This window comes from Lutjanus erythropterus, chromosome 15 (genome assembly GCF_056507025.1).
Source record: "Lutjanus erythropterus isolate fLutEry1 chromosome 15, fLutEry1.hap2, whole genome shotgun sequence".
Classification (NCBI taxonomy): Eukaryota; Metazoa; Chordata; class Actinopteri; order Lutjaniformes; family Lutjanidae; genus Lutjanus; species Lutjanus erythropterus.
This window is the reverse complement of record NC_139331.1, coordinates 21,545,707-21,565,306: the sequence shown is the minus strand read 5'-3', so window position 1 is coordinate 21,565,306 and position 19,600 is coordinate 21,545,707. Positions and strand designations below refer to the sequence as shown.

Here is a 19,600-nt window from a genome sequence, read left to right as displayed (position 1 = left end):
GAGCATGTAGTGTGTGACACACTGCCATCGTAAATCTTCAGGATCACAAAACCTCATTGTGTCATGGTGCATTGATCCTGTGAATAATATGACTAGTCAATATCAATTACAGCTCAAGCTCAGTAAAATAAGGCGAACTTAAATATAAACAGACAATCAAAAATACTGAGGGCAATATCTTTTTAAGTGTTGAACTGGATGTATTCTACCTTGATTTCTATCACAACAACATCTATTTTAAACCTGCTGGTTTTTCAATACACGAGCACTCAGTTATGTGTAGACATTTGCAGCAGAACACCACACAGTGTACAGTAATTAGCACACAATCACTTAATCACTATGTTAATCCTGATGCTGTTATGTTAAGAACAGTCACTGTTACAATTATTAGACTAAACAGGAAACGCCATTCAAGCTACATGATGTCATGGCTGTGATCATATATGTAGTTAAAGGCTGATGGTTTCCATAGTTTCACACGTTACTTGATATTGATTTTAAGGCACAGTATGTCAAAAACACATGCAGTGCTCCTTTGGCTGTCAGTCAAAGCTAAATTAAGAGCTCATATGTTTTTTTGTATTAGCAGTGATGCTGTGCCATTAATGATAGTGTGCTGATTTAAAAAGTTAAAGCTGCTAGGCCTCAGGGGTATGATTGGCAGCCTTTGCTGTGCAAGCATAAAACTACACAAAGTGCATCACCGCCAAGAGCGTGAGGCAAATTCTATTAATCCTTTTTTTTTTTTTAACAAGTCCTTGAATTAAGTATGCCCATGTTTTGATTTGAAATATGACTGCTGTTCTCAAAAGCTGGTTTTGCCCTTCCCATTCAACTGGTTTGATGAGCCTGCAGATGTAAAGTAGTATTTGAGCTCCTTTTTGAAATGTGCTGATGAATCTCATTAAAATAAATGAATGGAAAGGTAGATTGTGGATATTATTATTAAAGTTATATAGTTGTTGAAATGCTGACATACTGCTGATATATTTTAATTGGTAAAACTGGGAAACTTGATACCGATTAGAATTCATTAAAAGTTCTCTGTCAGGAGTTTGTAGTGTCCTAAAACATTAAAAAAAGTTTTTTTTTCTACCACTAAAGTGAATGCAGTTACCAAGTCAGTCTCAAGCCTTCACCAAATGTAATGTCATTTTAACGACAGAGCTTCGACTTAACCATTCTTTGTGTAACTTCATATGTCGAATGAAATTGGAAGTTATTGTCTCTGTAATTTTCAAACTGTTTTTACACTTCTATTTGTACTTTGTTGACCTCTGCTTAGTGTTTGTGTGTCATTTTTCCAAATGGAGCTTAATGCCTCTCGCCTGCAACTTGATTGGATACTGTCGGATTAGTTCAAACAAAGTGGATTTAGGAAACTGTCGACTTGCTGAGAATGAATAGTGTTAATGTTAGCTGATTCAGGAAATTAACTGATTTATGGTACATTCTTTACATAATAGTTTTTAGGCTTTGGTCTTGGGGCAAGGTCACGAGTCATTGGTATTAAAGTCCAAGTTGGGTTGCAATTATGTGACTCAAGTACACACCTCTGCTGTAAATGCAATAGTCTTACTTTTGATCCAGCACTCTACAGTTTAAACATCTTGGTAAACATAACAAAAACATATTATCTGATCTACATGAGCCTTGCTGCCAAGTTTCTGCTTCTAACCCACAGCACTATCAATGTATTTCTCTGTGTATACTAAATATCCACAGTGCATGACCAGTTCTCTCACAGGATGCAGTGCTCCTTGTTATTACCACCCACTAGTCGAAAGAATACAAATGGGACAGAGCCTTCACTTACACTCTCCCACACACTTCCAGGCAGTGTCAGGCTAATAAACATTGGCTACCCAATTTTTGTGTTTATTCCACAAACTGTTGTTGCTGCTGTCAGAGGTGCAAAACCCACAGCTCTTAGTGCAGCAAAAGATTTTGCAGAGAAAGACCTAGCTGACAAAGGTTGATTAGAACAGCAAATGAGGGAAGTTTAATGAACTGGGGTTAACTTGAATCTTTGTCACCCGAAAATATGGCACATTAAAGCAATAAGCCACGCGAGGCTGTGGTTTACAGTGATTTTAGAACAGCTAAGTGGTGTTGTTAGGCACAACACAGAAGCTGTGGGTAACAGTGATTTTAGAAAGAGAAAGAAAATAAGTGGAAACCACGGCCTTGCATGGCTTAGTGCATTCATGAAATGGTTACAACATATGCCAGGCAAGGTTTAATAAAATGAACACGCTGCAACAAAAATGCGATAATTTGTTAATAACAAACACTCATTCTTCTGCCGAGCAATGTAGTTCTTCAGCAACACTGAGTAGAATGGTTGCCAAGCAACACACAGATGCAGCAATACAGAGAAACAGTGGAAAGTATGCTTACAGACTGGGGTATTTATCAACACTTACTGGATATTACCATTAATTGTTCTGTTGTTGAAGCAGACTTGTATTTAACAGGTGCATTTTAACTGTGCGGTGCCAGAGGCAAGGATGTTGCTCCAGTATATTCTCCCCTTGTAGTTAAGGTGCCAGTAAGATTACAGGGACGATTCACATTTTTGCCCTATCATGGACATGATTTCTTTTGCCTCTAGGCCAGAATTAGAGAGTTTGTGTAGATTGCCTCAGTGCTGCCTACTTTATAAATCCATAGCAACATGGAGCAAAGGAAGTTCACCCCCATGGGGTCTTCAGTATACTTAATCTTAGGAGAAGGGAAAAAAATCCATCATGTTGCAGTTACTTTATAACATATGTAACCATCATAATGATTATACTCACTTTCCCCAAGCTGTTGTCACTTTCTAGCAATATCATTGTTGTCACAGTGCAGAGTAACCAAGCTACACTATAACAAAAAATATATTACTAGCAACTGAAAACATAACCAGAGAAAGGTGAGCATAATAGGCTACATACAGAAACATGCAAGCTAGCTTAATTTACATTTTGAACTTACCACAGATACTTGGGGTAATTTGTCAACACCGGATAGAGATAAAAGGCCACTGGATTGGACAGCAGCAAGGAGATGTATTTCTCCAACAAAATGACAGGACACAGCAGGTTCCCTGGCTGCTCATGTGTAAATACACCCCTGTAGGCTCTTTTGCTGGCATCTTTTTGTTTTTTGTGCATTTATTGAATGACAGCATAGCAAACATATGACCATTCTCGTCCCCGGTGGAAGATAAAATATCTGTTTTTTTTTTTGTTTTTTTTTATGTTTGGCACAGTAGAAGACCTGCGTTCATTCAGAGCCAAAGAAACAACTCAAGCTAGTAAATTATCCTAAACTTACAAAACACAATTGATCCTTCAATACAGTCTGAAACTTAAGAGTGACATCACCAATGCTACATCAATATTCTTCAAACCTTTATAAATCAGCACCCAAATTACCATGAGCAATGATAGTGCATATCAGTACTTTGCATGTAAACAACTTCACATACTTCTAGTATTAGTATTAACTTAATAACTAGTATTAACCTTTGGGGAGTGACTAAATAAATGAAAAATTTGCACACAACTAACTTATACTTCAACTGCATGCTACTGTAAGTGTCTCTGAAACAAAAACTGGTAAAAACACATTTGGTATTTGAAGTAGGGTTCTTGAGGAACAGCATTAAAATCAAAATGCCAGTTGTGGGTGTATTGCAGAAGCCCAGTTAAAGATAATCACACAGACTGCAGACAAGTCTAACTAAAAAATTACCCCATAGTTACAAAAAACAACCGATCCTACAGTCAAAAGTATGTAGGCCATAAAGTCTAAAAACACTTAATTTTTCATGTTAAACCTGTTATTCTATCAATTATGAATTCTGAAGCTATGCAACATAAGCTTTCTTTTTGCACCAAATTAATGTGATTCAAATATTTGAAAAATACTGTTGTTGACAGATGTCTCTTTTGGCTATCTTACCTGGTACTTGCACCGGCCATGTTTGGAGTTAACATGGAAGATTATCCAAGTGCTTATCTAACACAATTTTCACACTTACCTGGCTAACAAACAACTAGAAAAATACTAAAATTCTTCAAGAAAGAAGAGGCAATTTACACAATACACACCCTACTAAGGTTTTGTCACTGACAGGTTTCAAAATGTGCAAACATTTTTCTGCATATCACAGACTGCATAAATTTTACACATTTGACATTCAGAATTTGGACACTTAATAGCAAATGCAGTGTAGGAAATAGGCGACTATTTCATAAAAAGACAATATGTCTTAATTTTTCAGCACTATGGAGAGAAACAGAGAATGTGTTTGAATTTTTCAAAACGATGGACAGAGCATGGTGAAGCAGCTTCTTTGTGGGCCTCCTGGGGCCCATGCCATGCAGTAATAAGAAAAACGATGGCAGACAAATTCATAACTATTCTCAAGTCTGCCTATTTTGCGCCAAATACAAGGAAAATGTTTCTGTTTGTCTGCTTGAAGTAATAAGATGACAATTTAATAATATTCACCAATAAGAATGTATGTATGTATGAATGTACCATCATTATCGAACATTAAACTGCAACTGTTCCTTCAGTTGTCAAGTTCCATAGATTCATTGGTTTAAGCCATTTCACCAACAGTAGTTCATGTTTTTCAAATAATACAAAGTGCTTCTTCATGGTTGCAGATAGGAACTTTGCTTCAACTCCACCCATAAGAATCAGATACTGTGGTTTTGTCCAAGGTTAAACTTTAATTGGAGAGGGAATGAAATAGACCTGAACCTTGAAACCAGGGATGTGAATCAGCTTAATTTTCTGTTTAGGGAAAAACCTGCCTCCCCTGTCTCTGTACAGGACAACCCATTGTTACATCTGTAGTCCCCCATGGTTTAAGAAGTCAGCATAGATGCTGGCCCAAGTAAACAAATAACATCTTACAGTATTATAACCTTACGGTTATGAATGTCTATATAGTGTTAAACACAGGCATTTTATCTCCCATAGGTGCCCCAGGATGAGTGGAGTGGATACCCTGGTGATAAGGACGAGGAGATCCCATGTCGGCGGATGCGCAGCAGTAGCTATGTTAAAGCTATGGGAGAGGTGGATGATGAAAGTGGTGATTCGGACGCCAGCCCTAAGACCTCCCCACAGAAGGCCATTCGGCCTGATGCTCTCGTCCTCAAATCAGCCATGCAGAGACCCCATTTAGACTCCCAAAGGTAGGCCTGACTGCCTAGTATAATATATTGATGTCAAAGCTACGTGTTGATTTCAGTATATTCCAATTCTTTTCATGAAATCATTAAATGATTGATGGGTGCTCAGGGGGCTGATGCTGAAATTAAGGCAAAATTAAACAAAAGGACACATTGCATTTGAATTTCGTCAGTTTAGAAATGTATCTAAAGATTATCTTACTGGAGTAGTCATTAGTTAAATTAGTTGACTAGTTATTGCACATTTATGATATCAATTTCATTTTTTAAATGTATGTATTTGGGGCGCATAGAGAAATGTCTGTTAAATACTAATGGCAAAAAAAGGGAATGATTCTGAATGTGCTGGAACTAGGGTTGACTGATGGATGTGATGGCAGCCCATCATCAACCAAGGAGCCCTTTACCATTGTGAAATTGTAATTTAAAAGCCTGCTGTATTTGAGGTAGTGTGTCTACCCTACAATAAGATCTTTCTTTCAGGACCGTATGCAAATTACTTCACACACTTGTGCTGCTACTATATGGATAATAACTAATATTTTAGTAAAATGAATAAGCATTAACTCTTGGAGTTGTTGTGAATTTTAGAGAAACAAATGGTAGATTCATGCACAACTGATTTACACTTCAACAGCATGCGGCTGTAAGTGTCTCTGAAACAAAAACTCTTGTGAAAATATATTTGGTATTTTAAGAGGAGTTTGCAGGAAGAGCATTTATATTGGTTTGTACAAATCCTAAACCTTGCCTTGAATAAATGTTTTAACTCACAGCCTCAGTCTTTTATGTTCCTAAAAATCCGGAACATCGTGCACTGACTCACAGGTTTGTCTATATGCTGTCCAAATAAAACTGTTGCATGCTGATGATGCTTTTTGATCAGCTGTCCCTGAGAGATTTGAAGAGGTTTCACATTATTTGGTAATTCCAAGTGAAGTTGCTTGGCAACAAAATGATCAGTTGAGTTTTTGTTATTGTTTCTTCTATCATTTTATGCATGCCTGGATAATTCTATCAGTGTTATTTAGAGCTTAGCTCTACTTCCTTGTTGGCTTATCTTATAACAACATTGGCTAAGTATTCAATCCACACCTGTTTCATGAGATCAGGTAAAATAGTGCTTTGCTGAACACTGCAGTGCCAAATAGGTTTTGTGTTTGTGACCTTTTTCATCTGCTAGTTCCAATATTTGCACAACATCTTATCACAGTGTTGTTGACAAGTCTGTAGCAAAACTGTCACATTTATACAATGTCAGACTCGAGAGAGCAAGCTAAAATGTTTCTGGGTTTACTGGATAGAGGAATTGTTGACACATGGAGGGGTATACCTTTAAGTTACTGACTCTGTGTTAAAGATTCACTGTAAAATGAGAAACAGAAGGAGGTAGACGTGTTTGAACAGTGATAGAACAAAGTGTTGAGAATATATCATAGTACCTGAAATATTAGGCCTCTGCGATATAGCTGAAAAGTCTATCACTAGAGTGAAGTTTCATACCAATCGATATTGATAATTATTAATTATGTAGGTCATAACTGATGACACGTTGTGTCTTCCAAAGGCAGTGAAGGTGATAAAATAAGTTTGTTGTATTAGTGGTCTTGGTCAGGATGGTATCCCTGCACAGATTACACACAATGGTGTTCGCGTAGTTGCCCCTCACCCTCTGGCAGTTGCCCAACTTCAGTAATTAAAAAAAAAAAAAAAAAAAAAACCTGCCATACTGGTGAGCTGACCTGTCTGTCTGTTTTTAGCTGGATTCATTTTGTTACTCCTCGCTGTTTCTCATGTGTTGATGGTGCAACCCATCAGCACACCTGTTAAATGATTGCCTGTGTATGGCACTATTGAACATTTTATCAAACTACTTTCTTATTACTCTTGATGATGTGTCTATCACCGATACAAACTGCTATCGTTTTATCAGGCCTAAGACATATTTATATATTTTTTGTTTTGCATTAAGAAAAGTCAATCATGGGGAACAAACTCAGTTACTAGTATATTAGGGATATCTAACAGCCTTGCAATCTTACTTTATTAGAGGTTTCAGGTTTTTGTTGAAAATGTTTGCATTAATAATAATAGTGTCATAATATAAACAGCTGGTGGCCACCATATTGTAAATCAATGAGCCTGATTTTTACAAAAGTAAAATTTGACCTCTTGGGGTGCACTATCTTTACCTAAAGAGTACCTTAATATCAGGCTGAAACGCATCATTCTTCTGCCCTGGTTGACAGTTTCAGGTCCGTTTAACCTGTAACCACACCGGACAGTAATGTCACCGGGTTGTGGATCCACCTGTACTTGACTGCAGCAAGGTGAAAAGATGAACCACTGGGGGTCAGCAAAGACAAGATTTTCAGGGGGTGTTCTGTTACTTTCTAATTATTTCTTCATCATCTCTGTGCTGATGTGTATCTGTTGCCTAGTAAACCAGTACAAACTACCTCATATTCAAGTATGACCCAGAGGATGATATTGCTTAACTTTCACATTCCTACTACGCTTATTGTTTCTCATCTTGTTTTCACTCAGCTTATTGTTCCCTGTGACTGTCTATTTTCAGGCAGTGTGGCTTTCAGATTTAGCCAAATTCTGTGAACCTGGGGAGGCGTCATGCATTCGTCATCCCTACTGCCACTTAGTGCCCTGTGCTATTTTTGTTACCATCATCTCAGCAGGGTTCTGAACACTTCAGCTTTTGTCCACAAACAAATCAGCCCTCTTGTTTTGTAGGCTCTAGTGGAGAATGTAATAATCTGTTATTATTGCAGCTCCTGGCTTTCATTGTTTTTCTAATAAGAACTAGCGACACACCATACACATGCTCTCTACAGTTTCAAGATGGAAGACTCACTCTTTTCTCATAGGACACTTCTAGCTAGACTACAAGCTAACAACTCCAGTCATTAAAAATAGCTCAATGTTGATCCCAGCAGTTCAGATAATGTCATGGGGAGATGAGTCATCCAAGTGGCTGATATTCACTTTGGCTGATATTCATTTTGGACATTTTGGATCATTTTGGAAATACTTAATCATGAATTATTTCATACAGAAGTCAGACCATGTCCATAGATGCTAGCTAGTAGATTTGTCAAGTACACTGTCATCCTGTAATGTTCGATGTATGGCTTTTGAACTATGCAATCGTATCTACCCCTACCCCCTGTCCTTGTTCAGCCAGGGCTACCACTTGCAAACCACAAGAGATATGCGACCCCACCCTAGTGTCACACTGGACCCTGCAGCCTTTCATCCCCCGCCCTTCCGCTCTCGCAACCAGAGCTACATGCGCGCCGTCAGCACCCTCAGTCAGGCTAGCTGCGTCAGCCAGGTGAGTCTCAAACACATGCATGGCACAGAGGCAACACCTGGAGACATGAAGTAGAGCTTATGTTGCTTTGTATGCTGTAGCTTTGTGTAGAGCATTATTTCTCAATCCTGGTCCTCAGGGACCACTGCCCTGCATGCTTTGGATGTTTCCCTGCTCCAACACTCCTGATTCAAATGATTAGGCCGTTATCAGGCTTCTGCAGAGGCTTGATGATGAGCTGATCATTTTAATCAGGTTTGTTGGAGCAGGGAGACAGGACCAGGATTGAGAAACACTGGTGCAGAGGACATTACAGAGTCATCTACAGGTGTCCATATTGGAGGTCCACAGCTGATTGTTTAGCAGACAGAACCTTGCCTGTCTCAGCTGAAGTCAATGGGCATAAGTAATTTGTGCGTTTTTGGACAAGGAATTGATGCTTTCACTGACTGTACACCTCTGAATCAGCTCTAGATACAGTCTAATGATGTTTAGAGTTTTGTGATTAAGAGCCTGCATATACCTTGTATTAACATGCGTCCTGGGTGATGCAATCACAAGTGGACAGCTCTAAGTACAGGTGTGAATGCATGCAAGACACATTGAAAAACGATCGCCCAGACCCGAACGTGGCCAAATTCTTTGAGCAGTGTGTTCGCAATGTGTCCTGGGCCAAATTGACGGACTGCCTGCTCAACTGACATCCTGTAAGTAAACCCTTTGGCTCACTGTAATGCAAATTACCTGTTTGGGCTCTCTTACCTTCCAAGATAAGCAGCGGATATTTTTGTCACAGTCTGTTCCTACTGATTTCATCATTTAACTAGTAACTGCAATATCCCATGCCTCTATAAAAAAATATGCAGTTTTGAGACTTGTTGAGTGAGGACAAATGTAAACTTTGTGAAAATGCCAGAGCATTTGTAATTATTTGTGCCTTCATGCAAATTCTCCATTAAATGCAATACATTAAGTTGTTTCTTCCTTTTTTCCTTCCTTCCTAAAAAACACTGTCAGTCTCTGCATCACTCTACTGGTGGCTCCTCCTGTCTTAAGTGTGTGCTGTTAGAGCTTACTGTTTGAACTGATTTCAACATTTACACCAAATCTATGAATGAAGATGTTTTATTGATTGTTAAACGTCAGATTTTGCAAATACAGTAAACAGTAACTATTATAGGCTACTTCCTTGTTTCCCAAGTCGCCAAACTTTCTTAAATTTTGTGAGTAAGAAGAAACTTTATAAACAGTGGAAGACGCTATCAGCAACAAATTATTTTGGGTTTCTTGTATATTTGGCAAATGTTATACTTTAAGGTGTTTCTTTCTTAAAAAAACAAGGTAAAAACAACACAACACGTTTAGTCTTTGCAAATGGAAATAATGTTGCTTTGTGTTTATTGCATATAAAGCAGGGAAGTGAGATCCAATCACAAGTGTTCACTCCAGATGCATGTGGAGATGCTTTGTTTCTTAAGGGGGAGATGCATTTTAATGCTGGGTGTGAAATGTTGCACTCAGAGCTTTCCACTTGTGATCAGATCACCCAAGACGCATGTTAATACAGACAGGTAAACAGGCTCATAATGAAACAAATTGTACATGACTGAGAAACTGAGATATCATATTCATATCAGTGCATTCTGACTTGGTCCAAGGATACCTCAAATAGGCCACTTATAAACAATTTGGCAATCTCTTGGTGGGGTTGCATGAGAGCTAATTAACTAGCAAACAACCCCAAAAAGCAGCATTTTTTTTTAATTAACTGAAGGTTATTTTTACTACAACCAATGTTTAGAAGTAGACACTAGTGCTAGACAGAGCACACAGCAACTTAATGTCTAAACTACCTTTACACAACACCCTTATCAGGTTTTTGCCTTTTTCATATCCTGTTATGAATCTATACAGTTGGATCAATTTTGCAAGTCTGTTTTGGACCTCCATGGTGGCGCAGGACGTGGTTCTTAAGAAGATTTGTGACACAGCAAGAAAACCTCCATATGAAGGGGCAAGTGATTTTGCCCAAAAGAAGGACTGTACAATCAGCTTACTCCTGTGTGTACTAAGACACAGTTTAATAATACTGATAATAAATTGAAAAAGGTCTTAAATAACAGTGAAAGCCAGCTCTCTTCTTTAATGTAATGTTAGACAGTGAAAGGGAGATTATGTGGACAGAAGGGGACATGGTAGGATAGAACAGAATTGGATATAGCTCCTTTATATAGTGATATGATTTGGTAGAAAGATCTTGAAATTAACAAATGAATTCATCTTGTGTCAGCTAGAATAATTTTAAATGTTTCTAAGAGACTTGTGAGAGCTACGAGAGAGATAATTGAGACTGTGGCATGTTTTCCTAATTCCTGTGTAGGAACATAGAGTATACATCTTTTTGGGGGTATTGGGGTATGTGGTGGTTGGAATGCTTTTTAATACATGTTGAATATTTTTTCTGATTGTTTCTTATTGTCATCTGCCTTTTTTTCATTTGATCTTGACATTTATTCAGTTTAAGGTCGGAATTGACAGTGGCATTTCCTTATGCTAACACTCCTTCATATTTGCTGTGCAAAGGGGAAGAATCAAAGTGAGAAAGAGAAAGGAAGAGGAAAAATTAAGGACTGCTATTCCTGTTTTTGTCTCTCAGGTGAGTGAGACTGAGATCAATGGCCAGTTTGAGTCAGTTTGCGAGTCCGTTTTTAGTGAAGTAGAATCCCAGGCCATGGAGGCCTTGGACCTGCCTGGTTCGTTCCGCACTCGAAGCCACAGTTACCTCCGTGCTATTCAGGCTGGTTATTCCCAAGATGACGACTGCTTGCCTTCAATGACATCCTCCACTGTCACTTCAACTCTCAGATCCACAACAGGTAAAACAATCCCCCCCCCCAAGTGAGAGAGGGCTTAGACTACATATCCTCATACATCCTATACATGCGCACAAACTTGACATACCTACATATGTACAGTGGGGAACCCTTGAGCTTCAGAGATGCCGGGCTGAATGATTCCAGTTATTTTCTTTGGAAGCTATGGTGTGCGTGTGTTTGTTTTTGCCTCTGCATACTCCCGATTGTTTAGATGGACTCGCTTGTGTGTTACTTTGCACGATTCATGCATCATTAGCCAAGCTTCTGGTTGGTCACTTGTGGTGTTGCCAAGCTGTAGACTAGGATTAAGGGTGGGAGGGTCGCATTAACACTCCGATGGCAACACACGCTCACGGTACACAATACCACAACACAGCACAGCCACATTACATGGCATGCCTAAGAGGAACAGTCCCTACCCTAAGCATGTTAAACTGTGGTGTTATATATGTGTTGTGCGAAGCGTGTGAGTTACTTAGGGAGGGGTGAAGACTGAAACGGGCCAGGTTGTTGACATATTTGTGTTAAGAGGGCACTGGAGAAGCCTTCTGCCTGTCCTCCCCCTGCTCTGTTACACCAACACGTTAGCATATGCTTTGTAACTGACCTTGCAATTGACCTCATAAAATTAAAACAAACAAAAAACAAACAAACAAACAAAAAAAAATCTCGTAACCAAATTAAGGTAAGTCAACAACCTTTAGAGACTAGAACACATGCACACACACACGTGCTGGTTGCACAAAGGAACTGTCCACTGATTGTATATTCATCCACTTTGAGAAGCACAATCTTTGATTGTTTGCAGTATTGTTGTATTGTGTTGCATGAAACTCAAGTTTTTGAGGAACGGTCTCAGTCAAAATAATTAATGAATGGTATGTAAAGTTAATTACAGGACTTTCTTAAGTTTCTTAACGGCTTTCATCTTTAACTCCAAGATTTCAGTTAAGCTAATTTAATTTTATTGGTGATATTTCATTGTAAGCAACAATGTCTATGACAGTGGATCCAAACATGTTTTGAAAATGATTTTCTGAAAGGAGCAAATTTTGTTTATGGACTCTTGCATATTTATTGGTATTACATGCTGCTTATTTAATATGAGTATTTCAAGATTTTGTGCGACACGGTGCAAGCAATATATTCTTAAAATTAGAATTTCAGGTTCTTTGTGCAAGCAGAGTCGTCTTTGCAGTAACTCCCTCACTAAGTGCATTTGGTGTTTACTTGCAAGAGTAAAGCTATGAACCCTATTGAAACATTTTTCTTTAATTACATGCATTTTTTAAATATTATGACCTGGATTTTTTTTATTGTTTTTGTACACTTTTCTGTCAATTTAATATTGGAGACATTTGCACTTTTACTCATTTTGTGGGCTTTGTTTTCTTGTGCAATCTGGACTTTTGTTTTTTTTTTTTTTGGAATCCTTTCATCTTCAATTGGGTTTCCATCTACGATTTCTTCGATGTGACAGAAGTACTGAGGATAAAAGAGTGTTCTCCAATCCCACTGTCTTATTTGCTGAACTCTATTCATTTAGCTCTCTGCTCCAAATCTGTCAGTTCTATAATGGACTAAAACAAGCAGTTGACTGTACAATATGTTGTGAAGTTGTACTTTGAAGATTGGCATGATGCAATAATTATAATATGTCAGATAAGGTTATAGACACCCAGAGGAAGGGTCCCCTGGATGGTTGATTAGTTGTATACAGTACTGTCACCTCCCTATCAAGTTATACTGTAAATAATATATTTACTTTGGTGTACTATTTGCACTGTTCTGAGGGAAAAGTGGCCCTTAAATTAAAGTAACTTATCCTGGCTATTTTGGCTAAGAAAAACATGGATTCCTGGAATCATGTTTATACGTTAATATTCAGTACTAGTTTATAATTCACCTGTAAGCGGCTTATGAATGAAACCCCGTGTGAGGCTAGTGGACCCTTGAGTGGGGAAGGGATCCCATGATGCTCCATAGGGCAGACGAGCAGCAAACCCCTCTCCATTTGACCACCCATCTCTTGAAGGATAACCAGGGCGAAAGAACAACTGGAGGCATCAGTGATGATTGTTGCAGGTATTTTAATGTTGACACGCATACATATATCTATGTATATGTGTGTTTTTGCACTGCCTTCTCAGTAGAAATAATAGATACATATAATTTATATATACATATATATATATATATATATAGTTGGTAGAAATATCTCATTATGTTATCCTAGGTAGCAAACATGGTTCCAAACAACTCACAAAAACTCAGACACTTTGATTCCTTCTTAAAACATTTATCCCTCTGAATATTGATTTCAGTGATGAATGTGATGCTGGCTTTTGTGAGTTGTTTGCCATGTCTCTATTTTAAGTGTGCTTAGATCACTTTGTAAGTGTTAATGTATGAGAGATGTACTTCCCAAACCTTTCGGAATGTTTTCATATCGTAACCATAAAGTAGCACTGAATGTTATCGCATTGCCACTGTCTCCAATCATTTGTGAGAGCAGCATCTGTCTGCTGTACATGTGTAAACTTTATTTTTTTTCTTTCCATGAAAATCTGACTTCTTTTAAAAAGGCCACGTGTGGCAAAGTCTAACCCTTGGCATTGAGTCTGTCAGCTGTCTTTGACTGTGGGATTGCAGCCTCTCCCTGGTGCAGCCCTGAAGGGGGGAGTGACCCCTCCCCTCACCGGGTTACTAACTCCACATGGTCTAATCAGCCACCTTGGACCTGATATGTTCAATAGGGTTCATATCTGCTTCTTGACCCAGTGGGTTGTGATTCTTCTATTCCCTTTACATCTTTTCTTTTGCACAAAATGGCACAAATTTCAAGTCACTGAGAAACATTTTGATATGTTTTGAGAAAAGGGTTCTCAGAAAATGGATTCATGATTTGATAATGATTGATGTATTTCATGTTTAATTCCACTCTTTGCTGTGCTGTGCAGTGAAAAGATGGAAAGAAGCCTTGATATGACTGAGAAGGCAGTGTAAAAACATTGTGAAAAGCCTACGGTATGTGAGTTTAATGCCAATCATTATTGCCTTAGCTAAGTTAACACACTCAAGAACCTATTTCAAAAGGGGTGCTGTATATTCTGTGGCAGCTCTGGCAGAATGTAGCTCTAAATATGTGGAGTTGACCATCTACACCATTTTGGATTTTCATAAAAGGCAATACTTGGACATCACAGAGAGTAAATATATAAAAAGGTACTGACCCAAAACATCCAAAAACATGTCATTATGAATTTATACTTACATTGACCAAAATGGACAAATGATCTCTTCACATTTGTAATTTTGTGATTTTATGACACTACACAGTTAGCTCTTGGTTTGTATAACTCTGGTGTAGACGTAGTCACAGCAGCACACCAGTCCATGGTGGGTGCTCACTCTTGATTTAACCCTTAAATCTTTAGAACCAAATAGGAAATCATTGGGTCTGATGAACTGAAGGATCGAAGTTTACCACTCACATACTGTATGTTTTCCATAGATATGTGTTTATTTTCTAGTTAAGAATCCAAATCAAATCGCACTCCAGCTGTTCCTTTCACTTTGAATGTCCTTCTGTTTGCATATTCAAATTTGTCTTCCAGAGGGATATGATGTTGTGGATGGGACCTCTTTACTAAATGACGACATGATAGAGGATGATGACGGTGCTAGCTCCTCTGCCTATGCGGAGCTGGAGAGGCTGGAGAGAGAGACTGCTGCTGCTCGCAGCCAGCACAGTACTAGCTCCACCGTAACAGCCATCTCCGTCCCACCCGCATCCCCGCCTTCATACAGGGTTCCTTCTGCCTCACCCATATCCACCTCTGAGCCACCAGTCCCTCAGGCCATTCAGGCCTTTAAAGAGTCCGCTAACATGGTTGCTGCCTTCAACATGCAGTGGAAGGATGAAATCTCAGCAATGCGCTATGAGCTGGCAGAGCTGCGTAGAGATGTCTGTGGAGAACTGAAGACTTTCAACAGCAACTTTTTCAACTTTACTCAGTGCTACAACATGTGGACTTTGTGCCGGGAGCCTTGCAGCGACAGCACCACACAAACAGATGACAGAGTGTCCATAGGAATTCAAGCAGGCTCAAGCTGGTCTGTTCGACAGAATACAGAGGACAAGTCCGTGATGTGCCAACCAGAGCCAGCACCCTTCAGTATTATGGATTTGATGGACCCACCACGAATAGAGATTATAGAGGGAACCCCTGAGACCACGCCAGAGGGGTCTGGCAGCCCTGCCAGCCCAATTCCAATAGAGGACTTCCCATGGGAGATCAACAAAAAGCAAAAGACCTACAAGCAGCCAGAGACATGTGGCCACACCGGTGGTCACAGAAGCGCCAGTCTAGAACTGTGGAGCAGGAAGTACACCAGTGGGCCCATGTCATATCTGTCTATGTCATTCTAATCATTCCCATTCTACGCATACTGTAAAATGAGACGAGGAAGCCAGGGTAGAAACCTGACATTTACCACGAAAGGCAGGGCAGTGCTGTTGTTAGATGTCCCTTTACTCTATGCAGACACAGAGTCTGTCATCTCTTGAACAGGTCACAATGTTGTTCAAGCAATCTTTAAACAAGTGTCTTGCTTAGCCATGGAATAAAAGAGAATGATTTGTTTCACACCTGAATGAGGTGACAAGAATGTGAGAGAATGTGACTGATGTTTAGATCCTCAAGTGCCAACAAGTGCAGCATCATATTCCCTCCACTGTCTTAAATAATCAACCTTCAGAGGAAAAGTCAATTAAGTAAACATGATCAAAAATCTGAGGGTCATTTAATGATAAAACTCAATAATCAGTCAGTGTGAGGGGAGGCATAAGTTGGTCTGTTTCTGAAATGAATTTGAATAGCTCATGTTCATTCCAGTTTCTCTTCATGTAGAAACATTCTCTTAAGCACCTAAGTATACTGAAAAAATACTGTGAATAACTTTATAAACCCTAGTTTTTTAATGAATGCATCAAAGATGAATACATTATTTATGAATATATTGATATATAATTTACGTTTTAGTTACTCTAATCAAAGCATTCCTTTGCCATGGCCTTCATCCATCTGTAGCCAGTTCCAGTTGAAATGGGCATTTTGAAAATTTCCAACAAAGGTTTTCTCAATGGCAAACTGGGTGAACTAAGTAACTGTAATAATTTAATTACCAGTAGATAGTGCTGACAACAACTTATAATAACCCATATAAAATTTGTAAAAGCCTAATCCTCTGGAATACTGTATGGATGACACTGTCTCAGAGCTTTGTGGACTTAGTCCCTGGCTAAAATTGTTTACGATGAATCATTTGTGACCGACTTATCTAAGTCTAACAGCATGTGAGGAAAACAGTAAGGGGAATTCACAGTGATCATGAAGTATGAATGTATTGGCTTCAGTTCATTCCTGCACAAACTGCATTCATGTCCAAACTCTGTATATGTATATAAATGTACCATTTTGTATATAGAGAAACTTATATTAAATACTTGTACTGTTTGCAGTTATAGACATACTGATTTCTGACAGCGCTGAGAGGGGTTGTAGTAGTAATTGTGGTTCTAAACCAAACACAGCACTTTTTCCAGTCTTCGAGGTCTGTCTCCATCTCATCATGTTGATCACCCAGCTGTTTGTGCACCTCATAAGGAAGTTGGTAGTTCATACCAGTGTTTCGCCTATTGTTTTTTGTGCAGTGGTGACTGAAGGTTGTTAAATGTTTAGTTAAGTGTCTTACCTATCCATTCATTTTTCTTTTAAAGTAAAAGGTCTAACAAATATAGAGTTGGATTGATTGTTTGGTAAATTATGTTTAGGGGAATAAATTCTACCATATTCACCTTTTTTAAAATGCCACATTTCTCTAGTAATGATGGAATTTTTCATGCCGGGGTGGTTCATCACTGCTGAAAGATAACAGAGAAACATTGGTCCCTATAAGTAGACAATCAGAGCCGCTGAGGGCCTCTACCTCTCCGACATGTCCCCAGAGGTGCAGTATAGTACCGCTGAATGTACTAACACCGCCTCACTAGTGATGGCTTAGCTGGGCTCCTGTCAAACCTTACTGGGTGGGAGCCCTCAATCATCTGCTATATTTGGCTAATTCCTCATTTTGTCTGTAACTCATAAAATAATAGTTGCTCATTTGCCACCGGCATTCCCCTCAACCACTCATCTACTCCATTGTCCCATTGTACCAACATGGCGTACCAAAGTTAATACTGAGGCCCATGGAACTGAGGCCAACAACAAACATCTCCACGCTTGACAGCAGCACTTATCTTTGGACGATCACTGCAGCACAGAACCATGGGAAGCCTGTATGTATCAGACCCCTGACTGAAATGTGAACCTTTGAACAGGACTTTTAATAAAGTAGAGGCATCATCTCTCACTTTATAAAGAGAGTGGATCTTCTTCCCCCTTTGCACGACCAAAAGACAATACTTGCAGAAAAAGTGGCATTTTGAAAAGATGATAACGATAAGGTTGTACTAGAGGAAAGATTAAAATTAAAGCTGAAGCCACAAAAGAAAAAAGGCAGACATTTCCTTTTGAGTTATTGCAGTAGCTCCACCCCACACAACTGTTACATTAACTCATTAAACCTTATTATAAATGCATAGCTAAATGATTATTTGGCCTTGATAATCTGTGTTACAGAAGAACACTTTATTAAGGCATGTTTTGCTGTTAATTTTTGGCAAAAATTCCATAACTCAGAACTTGAAGTTTTGAGATTTTAGTACTAAGAGGAATAGGTAAGGAATAAGTTCAAATATAATGTTGCCATTGTTCACTATTTGCAATACAGAATATGAATTTTTAAAAGCTTAGAGCCCATTTATTGTTGTTATAAACCAAAACAATTTTTCAGACAGTTTTTCATTACAGACCGGCCGAAGGCTGGGTTAGCATAAATCATAAATGATTTCATTGAAAGGCATATGACTGTGACAACATTTAGCCTATAACCATTTTATTATATAAATATATATATACAGTATATATATTGAAAAAAACTTTGGAAAGGCTTGTATTCATATTTTTGCTTTTTGAATGATTAAGAGGGGATTGCAGTGGCATTCCTTACTTACATCTTTTCCCATTGTTTGGGGAATGCAAACTAATTTAAAGGTGCTGAAGACTGGCCAATCATGATGTCTCCAATCTACATTCATTCATTCTATGCAAGTCCTTTGTTCTTTGTTGTATTTATATGTCATCTAAATATTTGCAGTTATAGATATTAGGTGTTTATGTTAAGCCTTCATGCAAATCATCGATGCCGGAAATTGAATGATGTTTTCAGAAAATATTGGTGGCTCTTTCTAAAGATAATATTTTTCTTTTATTTGTTGTTTTTGCATGAGCCACGGGCCACACTAAAGGTTGTTTTTAGCGTTTCCTGCAAAGCAGTTGTTTCACTCACATTTTGTCCATTTTAGCTTATATGTATTCTAAAAATCAAAGAGTTTGTTGGTGAGATTATTGAGATTCCTGCTTAGTAGTAGCATCCGTGTGCTTTGTGGCATCGTATACAAAATAAATTAACAATCATTGAGTGCATCACACACTGACACTATAGTGACTACAGCAAAATTAGAAAACAAAGCCTGCGATAATGCAATTGGGGATGCTGTACAAATGCTTAGCATTATTCCAAATTTATATCCAATTGAATTGCAAACTGGTGATTAATTAATACCAGGGAACTCACCCATGCTACAGTATAAATAGGTTTAATTCAGTGTTTCATTGTCATTTCATCATTTAGCCCAAAGAAGTTACCCTTCCCTTAAACCAAGTTTAAATGTAGCAAAAATACAGATATTGATCTAAATATTTTAAAAAAGTATATACATGAAAGATGTACATTTATCAGAGACTGAAGAAGAAATAGATAAAGGGTATTTACAATTATTTTTTAACCATGCAACCATATTTTGTGTAATGAAATATATAATTCTTTGTAAGAAATTCAGAATTGTCTATCTGTTACAGTATGTGGTCAGTTATCCCATGAGTTTTTGTTTACATTTTTGTTGTCATCCAGAGATCTGATGCAACAACTGTGCCAACTCTGTGATGTCCTGCTATTAGGACAAAGGGTTTTGGATGGAATCTGATCTCACCTGAACCTATAACACTGCTTGAATATAAATTCTTTTC

The 19,600-nt window shown here is 38.4% G+C and overlaps 1 protein-coding gene across 1 annotated transcript in view; it reads left to right on the top strand.

Moving 5' to 3' along the window:
* Nucleotides 1-19,600, top strand: part of dlgap2b (discs, large (Drosophila) homolog-associated protein 2b) — a 118,099-nt gene that overhangs the window by 64,678 nt on the left and 33,821 nt on the right. Inside the window, exons 3-6 of the mRNA XM_084737077.1 lie at nt 4,987-5,204; nt 8,397-8,550; nt 11,186-11,405; nt 15,023-15,802. Coding sequence (XP_084593203.1) covers nt 4,987-5,204; nt 8,397-8,550; nt 11,186-11,405; nt 15,023-15,802 — 1,372 coding nt within the window. The remainder of the gene's footprint in view (nt 1-4,986; nt 5,205-8,396; nt 8,551-11,185; nt 11,406-15,022; nt 15,803-19,600) is intronic.